The sequence below is a fragment of the Ischnura elegans genome, chromosome 12 (assembly GCF_921293095.1).
Source record: "Ischnura elegans chromosome 12, ioIscEleg1.1, whole genome shotgun sequence".
NCBI lineage: Eukaryota > Metazoa > Arthropoda > Insecta > Odonata > Coenagrionidae > Ischnura > Ischnura elegans.
In genome coordinates, this window is record NC_060257.1 from 93364149 (window position 1) to 93384806 (window position 20658).

The window sequence follows — 20658 nt, forward strand, 5'->3', positions numbered from 1 at the left end:
CACTGACGGAAACAAGATTTTTTGGCCGATTTTTTGATGTGAAACATTTTGCCATATTTTGTTTATAAGTATTTTTTATAATTTTTTAAAATTTCCAATGCTTTTCTTATGGGCCTATCTTTGGATTTTTTAAAAGCCAACTTATAATCGTTGTAGGAATAAGTCCTTAACTTGTGAGATACAAGATTTTTTGGTTGATTTTTTGGTGTGGTTGCCTTTGCAATTTTTTGTTTAAAAGTATTTTTTTTAACAATTTCAAATTTCCAATGCTTTTCTTATGGGCTCACTTTGGGAATTTTTTTGACCGATTTGCAATAATCGTAGGACCAATTCAATTTAATGCAAGACACTAGATTTTTTTCTTAATTTTTTGGCTATCCTTTGATATCCACATGTTAATCAAACTTCGAGTAATTAACGATTATGTATTTTCATTGAATTTGCGACTCCTACAACGTTTGGTAACTTACAACACATCCGCCGTGAAGTTTGCATTCCCTCAACACACGATTTTAAATTTTTCGGAATTTTTTTTTACCACTTCCCGACGTGGTACGGACACCAAATTCAGGTGATTGACGTCTTTCTCGTGCCCCTACGCGCCGCTACCAGGAGGACGCAGAATATTTAATTTTAACGGGTGACACCGTCGAAAAAGCATGCAAACACTACAGCTACAGAGCCGAAATTTTTATCCAAGGTAAACGATGCCGCGTTATACAGAACAAGCACTTTAGGTCCCCCGAAAACCCCCTGTGACCCCCCCAAAAAAATAAAAATTACTTAATAAGTCGTATATTTCGTGTACCATTCATCCCAGTTGTATCGTTTTTATTTATTCGGACTTGGAATTGTGTCGGCTATATTTATGCGTCATGTTAATTTATCCTGCCCCATTTACACACCCGCAATAAAACTTCAAATTTTTAAATGTACATTTCTTAACAAAATAGTAGAGGTAAAAAAGGGCTTCCAGGACAAGGACACCTAAAAGCGATTCTTTTAAACCACTTCCCCATAAAGTACGGCTACGAAATTCACACGAGTAATGCCTTATTACAGCGCCTATGCACCGCTATGTGGAGAACACAGAATTGGTAATATAAATGTGAGCACTACGGGAAAATTAATTGTTCCCCTAAAGCTAGATCGCTGGAATTTCTACTGTAGGTAAACAAAGACCTTTTATGCAAGAAAACCCCTCGAAATTTCAAGTGGCTTCCTATAACACCGGGGAAAAAATTCTTTTTTTTCTGTAAATAGCGTGTTCTTCGGTGTTTTCGCATATTTTAGCAGTAATTCCCTTCTCCTATGACTCATCGCTAAGGAATTTATTTCGATGATTTTGACCGTTGTCAGTACACTCAAAAAAACCTGTTAACCCCCGGACCGCCTTCAAAACATCGTCATAAGCTAAAATGCCACAATCACGGCTAGCATGCGTCAAGATTCTGCCTCATTATCCCCCGGTAGCATTTGTAAACGATGGGGGATAGCTGGTAGCACGCATTGCTCTGTGAGGAGTGAAAACCCTGGCGGCGAAGCTGCCCCCGCCCCAGGAACGACGGAGCCATTCCGAGGAGTCAGAGGCGCGGAAAACCTCCGAGAACCCTCGGGCGGCAAATCCGCTCCAACACGTGGTGCAGCCGAATGGGTGTCTTACGAGGGGGGAGGGCGCCGGTAACCCTTGGGCGGCAAAGCCGCCCACAGGCGAGGAACGGCGAAGCCGTTCCGAGGAGTCGACGTCACGGGGGGACACATGTAAACCTTGGGCGGCGAAGCCGCCCAGAGGCAAGGAACAGCGAAGCCGTTCCGAGGAGTCGACGTCCCGGGGGGACACATGTAAACCATGGGCGGCGAAGCCGCCCCATAACCAGGAAGCTTACGGGAGGAAGGCGCCGATAACCCTTGGGCGGCAAAGCCGCCCACAGACGAGGAACGGCGAAGCCGTTCCGAGGAGTCGACGGCTCGGGGGGACACAGTAAACCTTGGGCGGCGAAGCCGCCCAGAGGCAAGGACCGGCGAAGCCGTTCCGAGGAGTCGACGTCCCGGGGGGACATATGTTAATTTGGGCGGCGAAGCCGCCCCATCACCAGAGAGCTTACGGGGGGAGGGCGCCGATAACCCTTGGGCGGCGAAGCCGCCCACAGACGAGGAACGGCGAAGCCGTTCCGAGGAGTCGACGGCTCGGGGGGACCCAGGTGAACCTTGGGCGGCGAAGCCGCCCCAACACGAGGAAGGGCGATGCCGTTCCCAGGAGTCGACCCCTCGGGGGGACTCGGGTGACCCTTGGGCGGCGAAGCCGCCCTCCCACGATGAACGGCGAAGCCGTTCCGAGGAACTAGCGGGTCTCCGTCAGAGGGCTACCTCGATATCTGGGCGGCGAAGCCGACACCGGACGAGGAACGGCGGAGCCGTTCCGAGGAGTCGCGGGCGGGACGGCGAAGCCGTCCGGTGGGGGCAGCCGGCAAAGCCGGGTGCGGGGGGTTTTAGGGGGCGTAGCCTCCTAACGAGCGCGCGCAGCGCGGCGAGTCTTCTATATTATATACAACCCGATGTGTGACAGATAGCTCACTCATTCATTCACTCATTCACGTATACAAATTCCCGACCACTTCCGGACGTGCTGGGAAGACGAAATTTTTACAGGTCGTGGAGAAAAAATATTCATCGGGGGGAAAAGTCCGAAAACTCGAAAAAGTCGATCGGTTTTCGAGATATATCGATCCGAATTAACATTGGGGCCTTATGGGACTAAAACATATTCCATTTTTTGCCTACTTAAAAATGTCACGGGAACATGAAATTTCACTGACGGAAACTAGATTTTTTGTTGATTTTTTGATGTGAAACATTTTTGCCATATTTTGATTGAAAGTATTTTTTATAATTTTTTTAAATTTCCAATGCTTTTCTTATGGGCCTATCTTTGGATTTTTTTAAAACCAACTTATAATCGTTGTAGGAAAAATTCCTTAACGTATGAGATACTAGATTTTTTGGTTGATTTTTTAGTGTCGTTTCCTTTGCAATATTTTGATTTAAAGTATTTTTTTTAACTTTTTCAAATTTTCAATGCTTTTCTTATGGGCCGAATTTCGGAATTTTTTTCACCAATTTGCAATAATCGTAGGACAAATTCACTTAAATGCAAGATACTAGATTTTTTATTCAATTTTTCGGCTATCTTCATGTATCCTTAAGACGAACGAATTTCGAGTTATTAACGATTATGTATTTCCATTGAAATTGCGACTCCTACAACGTTTGGTAACTTACAATACATCCGCCGTGAAGTTTGCATTCCCTCAACACACGATTTTAAATTTTTCGGAATTTTTTTCTGCCACTTCCCGACGACATACGGCCACGAAATTAACGTGAGTGAGTAACGGCGAAGCCGCCCTCCCACGATGACCGGCGAAGCCGTTCCGAGGTACAAGAGGGTCTCCGTCACAGGGCTACCTCGATATCTGGGCGGCGAAGCCGACCCCTGACGAGGAACGGCGAAGCCGTTCCGAGACGCCACGGGTGGGACGGCGAAGCCGTCCGGTGGAGGCGACGGCTCGGGGGGACACAGGTAAACCTTGGGCGGCGAAGCCGACCACGGGCGAGGAACGGCGAAGCCGTTCCGAGAAGTCGATGGCTCGGGGGGACATAGGAAAACCTCGGGCGGCGAAGCCGCCCCATCAAGAGGAAGGGCGATGCCGTTACCAGGAGTCGACGCCTCGGGGGGACTCGGGTAACCCATGTGCGGCGAAGCCGCCCTCCCACGATGAACGGCGAAGCCGTTCCGAGGAACAAGCGGGTCTCCGTCACAGGGCTACCTCGATATCTGGGCGGCGAAGCCGACCCCTGACGAGGAACGGCGAAGCCGTTCCGAGACGCCGCGGGTGGGACGGCGAAGCCGTCCGGTGGGGGCAGCCGGCGAAGCCGGATGCGGGGGGGTTTTAGGGGGCGTAGCCCCCTAACGAGCGCCGAATTTCGGAATTTTTTTCACCAATTTGCAATAATCGTAGGACAAATTCACTTAAATGCAAGATACTAGATTTTTTATTCAATTTTTCGGCTATCTTCATGTATCCAAAGGACGAAAGAATTTCGAGTTATTAACGATTATGTATTTCCATTGAAATTGCGACTCCTACAACGTTTGGTAACTTACAACACATCCGCCGTGAAGTTTGCATTCCCTCAACACACGATTTTAAATTTTTCCGAATTTTTTTTTACCACTTCCCGACGTGGTACGGACACCAAATTCAGGTGATTGACGTCTTCGTCGTGCCCCTACGCGCCGCTACCAGGAGAACGCAGAATATTTAATTTTAACGGGTGACACCGTCGAAAAAGCATACTTACACTACAGCAACAGAGCCGAAATGTTTATCCAAGGTAAACGATGCCGCGTTATACAGAACAAGCACTTTAGGTCCCCCGAAAACCCCCTGTGACCCCCCAAAAAAAAAAAAATTACATAATAAGTCGTATATTTCGTGTACCATTCATCTCAGTTGTATCGTTTTTATTGATTCCGAATGGGAATTGTGTCGGCTATATTTACGCGTCATGTTCAATTATCCTGCCGCAATTACACACCCGCAATAAAATTCAAATTTTTAAATGTACATTTCTTAACAAAATAGTAGAGTAATAAAAGGGCTTCCAGGACAAGGACACCTAAAACCGATTTTTTTTTAACCACTTCCCCATAAGGTACGGCTACGAAATTCACATTAGTTATGCCTTATTACAGCTCCTATGCACCGCTATGTGGAGATCACAGAATTGGTAATCTAAATGTGAGTAATACGGGAAAATTCATTGTTCCCCTACAGTTAGATCGCTGGAATTTTTACTGTAGGTAGACAAAGACCTTTTATGCAAGAAAACCCCTCGAAATTTCACGTGGCTTCCTATAAGACCGGGGAAAAAATTCTTCTTTTTCTGTTAATAGCATGTTCTTCGGTGTTTTCGCATATTTTAGCAGTATTTCCCTTCTCCTATGACTCATCGCTAAGCAATTCATTTGGATGATTGTGACCGTTGTCAGTACACTCATAAAAAAACCCTGGCAACCCCCCGGACCGCCTTCGAAACATCGTCATTAGCTAAAATGCCACAATCACGGCTAGCATGCGTCTACATTCTGCCTCATTATCCCCCGGTAGCCTTTGTAAACGATGGGGGTTAGCTGGTAGTACGCATTGCTCTGTGAGGAGTGAAAACCCTGGCGGCGAAGCTGCCCCCGCCCCAGGAACGACGGAGACATTCCAAGGAGTCAGAGGCGCGGAAAACCTCCGAGAACCCTCGGGCGGCAAATCCGCTCCAACACGTGGAGCAGCCGAATGGGTGTCTTACGAGGGGGGAGGGCGCCGATAACCCTTGGGCGGCGAAGCCGCCCAAAGACGAGGAACGGCGAATGCGTTCCGAGGAGTCGACGGTTCGGGGGGACACAGTAAAACTTGGGCGGCGAAGCCGCCCCATCACGCGGATGGGCGATGCCGTTCCAAGGAGTCGACGCCTCGGGGAGACACGGGTAAACATTGGGCGGCGAAGACGCCCCATCACCAGGAAGCTTACGGGGGGAGGGCGCCGATAACCCTTTGGCGGCGAAGCCGCCAACAGACGAGGAACGGCGAAGCCGTCCCGAGGAGTCGACGGCTCGGGGGGACACAGTAAACCTTGGGCGGCGAAGCCGCCCAGAGGCAAGGACCGGCGAAGCCGTTCCGAGGAGTCGACGCCTCGGGGGAACACGGGTAAACCCTGGGCGGCGAACCCGCCCCATTACGAGGAAGCTTACGAGGGAGGGCGCCGATAACCCTTGGGCGGCGAAGCCGCCCCCACGCGAGGAACGGCTCAGCCGTTCCGAGGAGGCGATGGCTCGGGGAAATAGGTAAACCTTGGGAGGCGAAGCCGCCCCATTACGACGAGATAACCCTTGGGCGGTGAAGCCGCCCACAGGCGAGGAACGGCACAGCCGTTCCGAGTTGTCGAAGGCGCGGGGGAACACCGGTAAACCTTGGGCGGCGAAGCCGCCCCGCCTCGAGGAAGGGCGATGCCGTTCCCAGGAGTCCACGCCTCTGGGGGACTCGGGTAACCCTTGGGCGGCGAAGCCGCCCTAACACGATAAACGGCGAAGCCGTTCCGAGGTGCTAGCTGGTGTCTGTTGGAGGGCTGCCTCAATATATGGGTGGCGAAGCCGACCCACAACGAGAAACGGCGAAGACGTTCCGAGGAGTCCCGGGTGGGACGGCGAAGCCGTCCGGTGGGGGCGGCGAGGAACGGCGCAGCCGTTCCGAGTTGTCGCAGTCTCGGGGGAACACCGGTAAACCTTGGGTGGCGAAGCCGCCCCGGCACGAGGAAGGGCGATGCCGTTCCCAGGAGTCCACGCCTAGGTGGGACTCGGGTAACATTTGTGCGGCGAAGCCGCCCTCACACGATGAACGCCGAAGCCGTTCCGAGGAACCAGCTGCTGTCTGTCGGAGGGCTGCCTAAATATATGGGCGGCGAAGACGACCCCTTGGCGAGGAACGGCGAAGCCGTTTTGAGTAGTCGCGGGGTGGACGGCGAAGCCGTCCGGCGGGGGCAGCCGGCGAAGCCGGATGCGGGGGGTTTTAGGGGGCGTAGCCCCCTAACGAGCGCGCGCAGCGCGGCGAGTGATTAAATAATATGGGATATATATTTTGTTGGTCGACCCTAACTTTCTCTTGGGTTGCAATATGAATTTTGGGTAGAAGTTAAAACCCATTTTTGTCAATCGTTGATTTTTGATAAGGTGGTTGAACCCAACTAATGGGACAACCCAGGGTTCTCATGAACCCAACTGCTTTACCAACCCAATCTTGCCCATTTACTAAGTGGTTGGTTATTGTATTGCCTTACTTGGTTTTAAAACCACAAAATATCTCTGATGAGAGAAGGAACATTTGAGTTTGGTAAAGATATCCTGGTGTTATACCAATAAAAATCTTCCCAGTTCCTTCTAGTCGCTGATGATAATTATTTGTAATTTTGATTCACTGTACACCGAAACAAGCATCACATTATGACATGTTGATTATTAATTTTATTTTCTTGCTATGTAATACTAAATAATTTACTCTATATCATTCAGCATTATTTCTTGTCTCACTCTTGTAATTATGTCATGTTACTCACTCAAGAATTCTGTTGAATTCCAAACATCACTCTTGAAGTTATCATTTACAGAGTGATAAAATGTATGTTCTTGTTAAAACTATTTTTGAGTGATATTTCTTGAAAACTGTTATCTCAATCAATAAACTTTTCAATATTCAGTTCAATTCTAACCACTGAATAATGGTTTTTGTGAAATTCATGGGGGTTAAACAGTGGGGGTTCATCCAGTGAAAACCAGTGGACCTGTGATGCCTCGATAAGTTTTCTAGGCATTAATCAGTTCTTGGTGGACGTGTCTTGGTCCCCAAGTTCAAGCAATTTTTGTGGTCATTTTCCCACAGAGGATGTGGCATTTTTTAGTGTCCCCCCCCCCAAAATTTCTGGTACCCCCCCCCCCCCAGAAATTCCTCGAACTTCCTCGAACTTCCTCCGAACTTATCCGCAGAACTTTTCCCGCTAAGGATTTTTCGCGCTAAGGTTTTTCGCGCAAAGGATTTTCGCGCAAATTCCTGTCTCTGGAAAATCCTGTCTCTGAAAATCCTGTCTCTGGAAACCCTGCCTCTGGAAACTCAGCCTCTGGAAACAGCCTCTGAAACAGCCTCCGAAACAGCCTCCGAACCAGCCTACCTGCAATGCAAGACTTATATAGGACTACTGCGGAGAAATACTTCTCCTTGGCAAGCAAGGGGAAATCGGTGCTAAGGCCTTAGTATTGTACTTGGAGTGAGAAGTTTTACCATTGTCCTATCAAAACTCTCTCTCCCTCCAACACCTCACCCCAGTATCTCCCTCCCCTCCATGTGTTCCAATGAACTGATTCCTCTGATGTCTCCAACCCAGAAGTTGAGGGGAAAATTCTGGGTGCTGTGCGGTTGTCTCAAAACCAGGGAAGGCTGATTTTGTGGAGCGGCCGTGCTATGCAGAGTGGCGCCGTAGTTGAATTCGCCTGCCTACCCCTCCACTCCCTGGAAGAATCCCTCCCCTCTCATCCTGTCTTGTCCTGCTTAGGCAAGGCTCTTTTTCTGATCGTGACCTGCTGGGAGTCACATGTCTTGTGAGGCATGAGATTTTTTAGAGCAATTTTCTGCTGGTATTTAGCTGGTAATGTTTCCTTTGGGATCATGAATTTACTATCATTGTTTTCTGTAATACTTCTGATTTTTTGAATACTCTACTTTGAATAGATATCGTACGGTAATAACTCGTAAATTGTTTTTGGCTACCTTTTTCTTGTGAGCTGTTTTTCTTGTTTGTGGAGTCTTTTTCCCTGATCCAGCATGTGACCGACGGTTGGAGTATTTCCCTTGTCTGGACTTACGTGTAAATTCAACCAGATTTTACGACGTAACGTTTCAATGCAACGCGATAAAAAAGAAACCATTCTGGTATTATACACAATAAAAAATATTGATTGTATGAAAAAAATATTGTTTTAGCGGGCTTCATAATAGACGACGATATATCGTCGTTGGCACTTCTGGCGCATTCTGCAAACGACGATATATCGTTGCGTGGCACTCAAAGGGTTAATGTAAAAAAGAATTTTCAAACTGAATCGATTTGCATAAAGATTTGTGTTTATACTAATCATACCTCCTTTAAAAATGTTTTTCAAACCGAATCGATTTGCAAAAATATTTCGGATTAGACTAATCATACCCCGTTCTTCAAAATCTATATAATGCTGAAGGGCGCGTTTTATTTTTAGGGGTGAAAACTACCCCTAAAAGCTGAAACTTAAAAAGTTATTTTTTAATGCTAAATACGTGTAAAATTTAGTTCAAATTATATGTATAATTATTTTTTTTGTTTGGAAAAGAATTTTAAGGCGTTTCAACCCATAATCATCAACCCTTACTGGGGGTTAATGCAAAAAAAATTATTTACCCTAAAAATAAAAATTATGTATCACATTGTATCTTGTTATTCACTTTCTTACTCCTTTCATTATGTATTCACTTTTTTCTCTCATGATTTTAATCACAGCACAGAATAACAATACCAACACAATAACAATAGGATAAACAGAACAAACTTCGTAATGGTAACATAAACAAATAAATGTACATTTATGTAGACATTACATGAAACACAATCAAACGGAGACTGTATGGCTTCCAGTCTTCCCACCACATGCATGCTCACAGGTCACTGTGAGCGAGAGCACACATACTCACATATGTGTATGTATATATACATCTTATGGGTATGTGTGTTTATTTTGTAGCAAATTTGAGTGTATCGTTAGCTTATAACGTAAAAGACACGAAGAATATGCTGATTATGAGGAATATTATGCTCTGAATTGTGGATTTCGAATTTTTCGAAAATAAATTTGATTGGTATTTCAAACATAGCTCCTTTATTTTTTATGATAGAAAGTTCATTTAAATTGTATTTTGTAGGGTTTTTACTGACTACAAGGTCATGCGAATTAAATTTTTTTCGAGTCATTAATTTTGAAAGGGGAGGGATTTAAGGGTTTAAATAGGGTGGAGCTTCCTTGGAAATAGAAGTTTTAATTATCAATATCTCACCAAATATTTATTATATAGAAAATTTAAACACACCAAAATATTTGAAAATAAAGGAGCTACAATTTATCACTCGTGCATTTTTTTTATATCTCCAGCTTTTTTGAGGAGAAAAAAAGAACATTTTTAACGAAATTGTAAAAAATGACTTTTCACTTTTTCCTTCAATTTTTTCAAAATTTAGAGTTGTAAATTAAAAAAACTTCTAGGATCAATTAACAATACTTAAATAAAGAGAAATACTGAAGGGCATTGATCAATTTTGTCTAGCGTGGTAATAAGGAGTTGTTTTCACTGATTTTTTCGTACAAAAAAGTAGAGACTGATCTTATTTTTAATCATAACTCGCTCAAATTTCATGATAAAAAATATTTTTTCTCATTATAAGAAAGTTTTTTAAAACACTTTAAAACATATTACATAATTTTTCCTCGAAAATTACATTTTTCCCGCTATTTAGTATTGAATCTTTCAAATTTAGCGTATGACAAACAATAGATAGCCATCAACAAGTTGTAGCTCGGTCTGAATTGGTCATAAAGGAAATCTAAAATAAGATTTTTATTAAATTTTTTACAAGCTACAGTTTTGTAATTCACAATTTCCTAATAAAATAAATACTTTTCAAGTTATTTGCCTATAATCGATTAAAATCGTTGATTTTTTCGTCAAAAAACTGTTACTTTCAATCGCAAATAACTTGAAAAATATTAATTTTACGCAAAAAATTGAAAGAACATTTTATTCTTAGAATGTATTTTTCTATCGATTCCTGTGGTCAAAATATAATTAAAAATTTCCACCCCCGAGATGGGGTGGAAACCACCCCCAGGGTAAAAGCGCCCGTCGGCATGATATAGATTTTGATTCTTGGTATATTCCCTACTTATTATGAAAATTTCAAGAAAATCGATTCAGTTTGAAAAAATTGCAAGCCAAAATGCTTCATTTCCTGGACTATAGGGCACAACTCCTGTAATGGCATGCCCATGTATTTTGCAACAAAACACTCAAAAGTGTATGATAAGATATGAAAATAAATCTTCCTTCTTAGTTAGCTTCAAGTCAGCTAGATATTGATATGACTTTTGTCAACAGCAGGCTCTTCATTCAGTCCACTTTTGTCTCAATGCAATTCCGTGAAAGATTTACTACATGACATCTCTGTTAGCCTAACTGAAATATGCCATGGAATAAACTTACAATTTCCACACACTTAGGTATCAATATCCTTAAATTGGAGATAAATGTGAATGACATAAATAGCTTAGTTGTTATTTTTTACTACCTCATCATATACTTGGGAAATTAACATAATTATAGAATGATTGCCATACATCTGAATAATAGTTACAAAAATTTAGCATGCATGAATCACCTAAGTTTATTCACAAGTCCTTTGATGTGTTCTCTCTAAACAAGTGGACTGGTAGCAGTATTGTATGGTAATAAATGAGAAAAATGGCTCATACTTTTGACAAGATATTAAACAGAAGGTAAATAATATTTTAAAAGAACATACCATGCACCTTTTAAAAGTGATGTAAGAATCTTTCTCAGACTTGAACATTCATTAAAATCTTAGGTAAGGAGTGTTCTTGGAAATCATTCCCGCAAATTAAGGACTTCTAAGGATATTTAAACAAGAAAGCTCTGACACTAGGTCGTAATTACAGTAAAATTTTACTCTTTTTATGCCAAAATAATGAAATATCTGATTTAACAGTTGCTTGTATACCTCTATCAGACAACTTAAGGCAATCATGTTTCACTAGAATGTGTAAAGCCGTCAACAATCCACATTAACCACTACTCAACTGGTAGATAACCAATCACTCATGGCATAAAAGTTGCACATCATTACCAATATGTATATTGGTAATGATGAAATGTGTATATGCCAAAGAGGGATACATGCATTAAGAACTCATTAGAGTCATCGTATCAACACACAACAAGCAAAGAGGGAAAAACTAGTTAACCAGGCCAAATATATGTCAGCTGCTCTAGAGCATTAGAATAAAGGAGCTTCCATGCTATTGAATAGATTGAGAATTCCATATCAGCAACTCACCATCACATTTGATGTAAAGAGCACAAAAATATACCCACATATGTGAATTACCAGATTAAAGCAACGGAATAGGTAGTTAAGAGGTAATCATTTAAAAAATTACTTTTGAATAAAATACATCAAGGACAGGTAAACACTAACAGATGTGACTCTGTTATAACTAGCTATGTGGAGCAACATCAAACACTTGCTATAAATAATAGTCCGGATGACAACCCATGGAATCAGTTTTAACATATATAAGTTCAATATCATTCAGTCTGGCCTTTGAAAATGAATATAGAAAAACAGACAACAAGCTAGAAAATTTAAGAAAAAAATACATTTTGCTACTCCTGATATATTCTCTCATTAGGCAAAATACAAGGTGACACCACAAAGCCAATGCAGAAGATGATTGCTGGGAATATAATGCTGCACAGTGCACATGCTTCTCCTGCTTAGGTTATTTGGACTTGAAATGCAATAATTGTATCTTATCGTTGTAGCAATTGTTCCATTATACAGCCATCAATTCAGAAAAACCTGATGCAACAGGCAGCGATGAATCTGGAACAAAGGGATAATCTTGGTGACATTAACTGAGTGAACTTGAGTAAAATATGAGAATAAAACAATCACCACTGGCATTCACATAACATGTACTACAATTTAATGCAAAATATATGTACTGCAGAATACCTTGGTAAAAGGACTATCCACTTAGAAAATAAATAAAACTCATCCATACAATATTAAGGGTGGAATTTAGTACCAAAATATTCTTAGGCACTCAATTTAGGAGGACCTGAATTCAAGATATTGCCCACCCTGTTCCTCTAACTGATGCACCCAGATGATGAGCCAAGATATGAAGAAACATTTAAGCACATTATTGAATAAGACACTCAAGTTTAATGCAGTAGAAGCATAATTATAATTGAATCCAAAGTATATTAATCAAGAAAGGATACTGAATATCAAAGTGTCAGAATGAATTTAGCAAACACGATGGTAGTTCTCAAATCCGACACAGTCATGGGCCACCAAAACAGCTTAACATAAGAGTAACCAGTGACTCAATTTAATTACTCCAGAAGGATTTTGAAAACACTTTTTCAATATAAAGTACCAATGTGGATGCTATGACGTAATGAAAAATGGTATTTATTATTAATTATTTCTTGTCTCACTCTTGTAATTATGTCATGTTACTCAAGAATTCTGTTGAATTCCAAACATCACTCTTGAAGTTATCATTTACAGAGTGATAAAATGTATGTTCTTGTTAAAACTATTTTTGAGTGATATTTCTTGAAAACTATTGTCTCAATCAATAAACTTTTTTCAATATTCAGTTCAATTCTAACCACTGAATAATGGTTTTTTGTGAATTTCATGGGGGGTTAAACAGTGGGGGTTCATCCAGTGAAAACCAGTGGACCTGTGATGCCTCGATAAGTTTTCCTGGCATTAATCAGTTCTTGGTGGACGTGTCTTTGTCCACAAGTTCAAGCAATTTTTGTGGTCATTTTCCCACAGAGGATGTGGCATTTTTTAGTGTTCCCCCCCCCAAAAATTTCTGGTACCCCTCCCCCCCAGAAATTCTTCGAACTTCCTCGAACTTCCTCCGAACTTAGCGCGAAAAGGATTTTTCGCGCAAAAGGCCTGTCGCAAAACCCTGTCTCGCAAAATCCTGTCTCCGGAAAATGCTGCCTCCGGAAAGCAGCATCCGAAAGCCAGCACCGAACCCAGCCTACCTGCAATCCAAGACTTATATAGGACTACTGCGGAGGAATACTTACTCCTTGGCAAGCAAGGGGAAATCGGTGCTAAGGCCTTAGTATTGCACTTGGAGTGAGAAGTTTTACCATTGTCCTATCACAACTCTCTCTCCCTCCAACACCTCACCCCAGTATCTCCCTCCCCTCCATGTGTTCCAATGAATATCCCTCTGATTCATCTAATGTCTCCAACCCAGAAGTTGAGGGGAAAATTCTGGCGGGTATGCTGTTGTCTCAAAACCAGGGAATGGTGTTTTGCGGAGCGGCCGTTTCTGCAGGAGCAGTGACGCATCAGTGGCGCAGTAGTTGAATTCGCCTGGCTACCCCTCCACTCCCTGGAAGAATCCCTCCCCTCACATGCTGTCTTGTCCTGTATAGCCAAGCTCTTTTTGGTCGTGGACTGCTCGGAGACACATGTCTAGTGAGACATGGCAAATTTTGAGCAATTATTCTGCTGGTATTTAGCTGGTAATGTTTCCTCTGGGATCATGAATTACTATCATTGTTTTCTGTAATACTTCTGATTTTTTGAATACTCTACTTTGAATAGATATCGTACGGTAATAACTCGTAAATTATTTTTTGCTACCTTTTTCTTGTGAGCTGTTTTTCTTGTTTGTGGAGTCTTTCCCTGATCCAGCTTGTGACCGACGGTTGGAGTATTTCCCTTGTCTGGACTTACGTGAAAAATCAACCAGATTTTACGACGTAACGTCACAATGGTATAACTGAAAAATTGTCAATATCAGCAATGTTTTTGATTTGTAAATTAGTTCACAGACCCCAAGAATACAATGAAGCTATGAAGGGAAAGTAGAGATATCACTTGCTTATGCATGCTTGCCACTTTTTACTTACAATTAGTACAAATGTGAACCAATAATTAAAGAGTATGTTTAATTACCACTTTATTTTAATAATTATACTTCAGGCAGTGCCTGACATTGAGAACCTATACTATTGAATGGACGATAAGGATACATGAATGCTTTGTTGATGCAATTCCCTAATAAATGCCCTGGAATCACTTTATCAATCCACCAGTTATTTGTAAGAAACATTTCCAATAAACCCATTTATAAAGGGATCGATATTACTTGTACAATCATATTTGTAAAGCCTAGATCTAATAGGTAATTGTTTCTCAGGCTGGTTAATAATCTAAACAGGACAACCGCTAGTGCTACTATTGAATAATTTCAAAATTTAGTCATCATAAGAAGAGATAAGTGGGCAGTAAACTTGTGTTAAAAAAGTGCTACCTGTTGAGCGAAGGTATGTTGGTGAAAGCAAAGGATGATGGAATTGAAAATGCTACTCAAGATGAACAAAAGAAAACAAAGTCCAACAACCAGATGACTGAAAGACAGTAACCCAATAGAACGGTGACACAATACTTCGTTATCACCAATAGTAATACCTTGCACTCAAAATGCACTGACACTGATAACAACATAAACACACTCTCTCAGCAAATGCCAAGAATGGTTTGAATAACAGTACAACCTTAATACGTACATACCACACTCGATGGCTCTTCAACTTCAGCAAAGGAAAAGACTTCAGGCGACACCAGTGGCATGTCCTCATCAGCCGGTAATCGAATATTAGACGCCTCCTCTTTGGCGTAATAGGCTTAGGACAATTTGCGACGTCGAAAATCGTCGGAACATCATTGGGCTTTTAATATTTTCCAGCCTTCCTTCCGAGTGGATTCAAATTTTGATTCGTATACGTGCACCTGTGGCAAGGAAAACGAAGATAACTCGCAGGAATATGTTTTAATAATGCTTAAATGGCTAAATAATTACGTGCATGCATTATGTAATGTATGTTGACTATAATATTAATCAAGGAAGATTTTGCGGCTTCTAAATCGCATGAAATTACAAGGTGTAAAATCCGACATGGATTCGAGTTCAATTGCCTACAAGCATTCGTTAACAACAACATAGTTACAAAAAGGACATGAATATTACATGATTTCAGCAAGTCTTTAATAAAAACTGGTATCATTGATTGTATCACACGTGAAGTTCCTCATGATATTTCAAACGTGAAAGTACTTATATGTTACAGGTATAACTTTCAAGGACATTTACAAGTATAACTTTCACGTGACGAAATAATAACAACTTACCACATTCCATCATGTAAATAAGTTGCGTATTCTAGTTTATAGTTTAAATTAATCAATTGAATGTAGCACGGGTTACTTATATCAGTATTACGGCACTATCAAAGTTTAAAAACCATTGACACAAATAACCTTATACCTATACATGAAAAACTCTCAACAATAGCAGGAATTATTATGCACTCTTCTGTTTACACTACGTACAACGTAAAACTGATTGGCAAAGGTATTAATCTTTGAAGTAAATCACAGCCTTTCATCAAATTAAGCCGAAACTAAGTAAGAACTTGATCTTCATATGAATACTTACCCAATACATTGAATTACATCATCTTCTAACTCACCTCACAAATAGTGGAAGACGACTACGGTTGCCACTCATCCATCCCCCACATTTGTAGCCATTTAGCCCTTACCTGAGGATTACAAGGAAAAACAAAAGCGCGATACACATCCCCACAACTAATGGAAGAGTTTGGTGCAGAAGAACCGCCCATCTCTCTTATTTATCAATTACAAAAATGGAAAAAACTGCACCAACTCGACGTTCCTCCTATGCAACAACACAGCCCGCCATTAATGATATGACTAAACATGGCAGGTTGCGACGACTCAACTTCGTAGTTATTATATGGCAATATAGAGGACTCTGATTATGACAAACACACCCAATCTCAATCTTTTTCTCAATCGGACGCAACCCCTAATTAGGAGAATGGACAGTAGGTGGTGCTAAATACGGTCAGGTGGTTGGCGGCACACCAAAGAAATGTCACCAGGTCACCAGGCCTCTGAAGGTTAGAACTTTTTTGTTATAGCGCCAGGCGTCTCTGAGTGTACCGCGAACGAAGCGCTCCTAGCGGTCAGAGTAGACCCAAGATCAGTTTCCTTCTGAGAGCCGTACCGGAAAGGTGTCCTCTGCGCATAAAGTGTTAAGGGAAAGCGTCCCTATTCCAGCATGGCGGTCCATGAGCGGAATTGCTTCAAGCGGAAGCGTGGTGGCACTTATTGTGCCGCTGCTTGGTGCAATAATTTTTCTGGCTGCAGAGTCGATCAGCCGTTATCTTTTTTTACGTTCCCGAAGGATAAAATAAGGTAATTGCTTTTAATTTTCAACTATTTAATGCTACGGAATATTCGATTACTAGACGTGTGATCTTGCGGTTCTGGTTTTACAGGGCAATGGAATGGCTAAAATTTTCTCTTCGGGAGGATTTGATGGAGAAGGATGTCTCCAAGTTGCGTCTCTGCAGCGAGCATTTCACCAGGGCCGATTTTCGTTCGTTAACGCCACGTGTGCTTCTGACGAAGGACGCCATGCCGTCGCAGCTAGAGTGGAGAGATTGTAAGAAGATATCCTACGGCATCTATGATACTGATGCATATTTTAATGTTTTTATGTAGTTTTTCCGTAAATTAATAACCAGTCCGTTAAGCAATAACTAGTGGTTCAAAAAATTCCTGAGATATATTACGAAACGATATATGTTAATTATAGCTTTTAATTGTTCACCCCCTAAGTCTGCCTAAAGTCGTTAGCCATCCGAAAATACTGGCATTTTTTTAAATATCCTTAATTAATGACCTTAATTGTGGAAATAGTGTGAATAATTAATTAAATTCCGTCCAGCAGGCCCTCAGACGCAGGAAGAAGTGTGCGCGCAGGAGCCCGTACCTAAACCACGGTGAGTTTATACTTTTAATTATATAGTCCGATATTGTACGTTTTCCGGGTTAATACTTTTGTCTCATTTAATTTGTTTTAATTGGAGCTGAAATTGTGGCTCCCGAATTCAGAGATGAGGATCGAGGCAGTGATGCCTCAGAAACGCGGACGTCCACGTTGAGACCTTCATCGCCATCTCAGGAGCCAGGAGATTTTGTACAAGGTGGCATCGTTCCTGGAGCTGAAACACCACATACGAATACACCGGGTAAGTTCCTTCTAATTTCTGTACAATGCATATACCCAAGAATTTCCTTCCACGGTGTATTACAGTTTGATTTAGGTGATATTTTATTATTATTGAGATAGCAACTATTTCTTTCTTGCATTCTGTGACTGATTAATTTCTCTGGATATTTTAATCCAAGGACTTGGTGCTATTTCGGAGCTGCCTAGTCATTTTTGGGGTAGAATTAGCCCTTTTTTCATCCTTTTATAATTTTTTTGTGCATTTCTTCTAAGAGAAGTAATTTATTTACTTTCAGTTTTGTCAATCTATTGTGGCTCCCACCGTAGTTCCCTGAGCCATTGTTTATCTTTACATGTATCAATGATTTCTAATAAAGTGCTTGAAAAAGTCATTGAATTAATTTAGATTTTTCTTAAATCTTCTCGGTACTATTGCAGCCCATGGTACAGGCATTCGCTCTACTCCTCGGAGGCAATGGAGTAGTCGCAGCCAGCCAACTCCACGGACTTCAAAGAGGATTGTATGTTATAGGCAGTCCATTGATCGTCTACGGACAAATCTCTTCAGGGAAAGGAAGAGGAAGGCTGTCCAGAAAAAATGTGAGAGGAGACAACTGGCTGAAATAAGCCAGAAATACCTTCCAACCTCAGCTCACAAACTTTTGATGGCCCAATTAAAATTAAGCCAAGCACGTAAGTATGGTAGGCGATGGTCATCCTACATGAAGGACTTTGCACTTAGCTTATATTATCATGGACCTAGAGCATATAGGTTCCTACGGAAAACCCTTTGTCTTCCGTCAGTACGGTCATTGATCTCCTGGCAGAAGAAGGTTGTAGTGATGCCAGGCATTGACAATAATGCCATGGTGGCACTAGAGGAACATGCCAAAAACCTTACAGGGCCTGATTTAATTGTATCCATCATATTTGATGAAGTAGCTATTAGAGAGAATTTGTTTTATGACCCTAGTGTAGATAGAATTTTAGGTTATTGTGATTATGGGAATTGTGTGAACTCCACGGTTGGGAATCAGTGCCTAGTTGTAATGGTTAAAGGTATTACAAAAAAGTGGAAACAGTGCATTGGTTACTGGATAACTCATAACAGTACTGATGCTGATGTGTTACGTAGTATAGTATTGGATTGTATTCATTGGGTTAGTGCAATAGGTTTTAAGGTTAAGGTAATTTTGTGTGACCAGGGGCCTCATAATTTAAAGTTGAAGAGAAATCTTGGGGTCACTAAACAGGCACCCTTTTTTGACTTTGAAGGGCAAAAGATCTTTTTCATGTTTGACCCCCCTAATTTATTGAAGTCTATGAGGAACAATCTCGCACGTTATGACTTTAGTTTTAATGGCAATGTAGTCCAATGGTGTCATCTAAGGAGCTTGTTTGACATGAGTGATCCTCTCAAGCTGAAGATGATTCCAAAGATCACAAAGTTCCACGTGACTGTCAAGGCTTTCAAGAAAATGTAAGTTAAGTTGGCATCTCAAGTGTTTAGTAATAGTGTTAGTGTAGCCATTTCTGCTTTCATTGCAATGGGTAAGTTGCCAGATCATGCTGTACACACAGCTGATTTTTTTGAGTTAATGGACAAGCTGTTTGATTCCTTCAACAGCAACCAAATTGCATTCCATCCTTTTAAAATGAGGTATGCTATGGGCTGTGACACACCCCACATCCAGTTCCTGCAGGATGCTAAGCATAAGCTGGAGAGGAGTAAATTCGTTGGCTGCATGCGGCAGCCACCATGCTTAGCTGGGTGGATCCTTACCATTAGTTGTTTGATTAATCTATTTCATGACTTGAAGGATCATTGCGGCATCCCAAAACTATGTACAAGAGTTCTGAACCAGGATGCCTTGGAAAACTTGTTTTCTGTGGTCCGACAACAACATGGGTGTAATGACAACCCAACAGTAATGCAGTTTGGCAAGGGGTATAAGCACCTCTTGCTGACATCAATTTCCAAACTGTCTAGTTTTAGTAACTGTGAGTTAGATGTAGAGAATTTCCTTGTTAAGATTAGTGACTTTAAAAATATTGCTAATGGTAGCACTGAGTCCCAGCCAGTAGAAGTGGAGGTAGACTTTAGTGATCTTAGAGTTAGTAAAGAGTTAGATATAGATGAATTAAATGTTATATACTATGTGTCAGGCTTCATCTGTAAGGTGTTCATGAAGCGCCATGATTGTTCACCTTGCAGGGAAGCCATGGTTAAAAGTCCTTCTGTAGGGTTTCCATCGGGCCATGAGGTTTTCATGCATTTGAAGGGCAGGGCTGAGGTTGGTGGAAAATTAATTTCAGTCACTGACGATATATTTTTGCTGATAAAGGAATGGGAGGCCATATTTCAGCCAATTTTTATTGAACAAGCCCATCATCCAAATGTAGGGGCCTCAATCAGGGCCGTAATTGAAAATTCCAGCGAAAGGTATCATTCGTTTTCCCTCCCTTGTGAAAAGGCAAAGGAGTTGCTACTGCAAATATATGTCAAAATAAGAATCTTTTGGGGAGTTCACTTCCTCAACCAGGAAAGGTGAGGTTTGTCGGCATTTAGAAGTTGTAAAAAATTTATTTAAATGTTTAGTTGTTACAATTGTATTTCCAATTGATGTATATTAGATAATTAGTTCCCATATGTGTAGTAGTTAGTATCTGTAGTACCTAGTATCTTAGTTAGTTACTTAGTTCAGTAGATAGAATTAATGGGTAGTCTGATATGTCTCTTTTGCTGATTTAAATGCTACTTGACTTAGATTGTTGTAATTTAGGGAGCTTGGGATGGAATTGCATTAATGGGCTGATCTCATGTCTATGGTTGCCATTCAGTTCAGTGGGTGAAAATACTGGGTAGTCTGCATTGTCTTATGTTTATCTAAATTGATTGTCTCATGGTTTAGATAGATTGTAATGGGTCATCTGGAATATATTTTGTCATTATTTTAATGAATTTTCTCTTGGTTTAGATGGATTGTTTTGTAATTTAGGGTTCTCGGGATAAAATTGGATGAATGGGCTTATGTCATGACTATGGTTGTCATTCAGTTGTGTGGTTGAAATTAATGGGTCATCTGGAATAT

At 41.6% G+C, this 20658-nt stretch overlaps 1 protein-coding gene and 1 long non-coding RNA gene across 2 annotated transcripts; one reads left to right on the plus strand and one right to left on the minus strand.

Annotated features, from left to right (window-relative positions):
- Positions 1 to 12071: 12071 nt before the first annotated feature.
- LOC124169518 lies at positions 12072 to 15239 on the minus strand. The gene is made up of 2 exons (XR_006867146.1): positions 15037 to 15239; positions 12072 to 12300 (listed from the first exon to the last, which is right to left on the minus strand). It is a non-coding gene; the product is annotated as an uncharacterized LOC124169518 (long non-coding RNA).
- A 1181-nt stretch (positions 15240 to 16420) lies between these two features.
- LOC124168752 lies at positions 16421 to 19481 on the plus strand. Its single transcript, XM_046547021.1, has 6 exons — positions 16421 to 16448; positions 17424 to 17585; positions 18005 to 18726; positions 18886 to 19046; positions 19194 to 19294; positions 19387 to 19481. The coding sequence occupies exons 1-6, from the start codon at positions 16421 to 16423 to the stop codon at positions 19479 to 19481; spliced, it is 1269 nt and encodes a 422-aa protein (XP_046402977.1).
- Positions 19482 to 20658: the final 1177 nt, after the last annotated feature.

Excerpts from the sequence above, each read along its gene's own strand:
- LOC124168752 (XM_046547021.1), top strand. The coding sequence starts at position 16,421 with ATGTCACCAGGTCACCAGGCCTCTGAAG. Across the intron at positions 17,586-18,004 it reads ACCACATACGAATACACCGG|CCCATGGTACAGGCATTCGC; the intron begins GTAAGTTCCTTC and ends GTACTATTGCAG. Across the intron at positions 19,047-19,193 it reads GTCAAGGCTTTCAAGAAAAT|CAACCAAATTGCATTCCATC; the intron begins GTAAGTTAAGTT and ends TTCCTTCAACAG.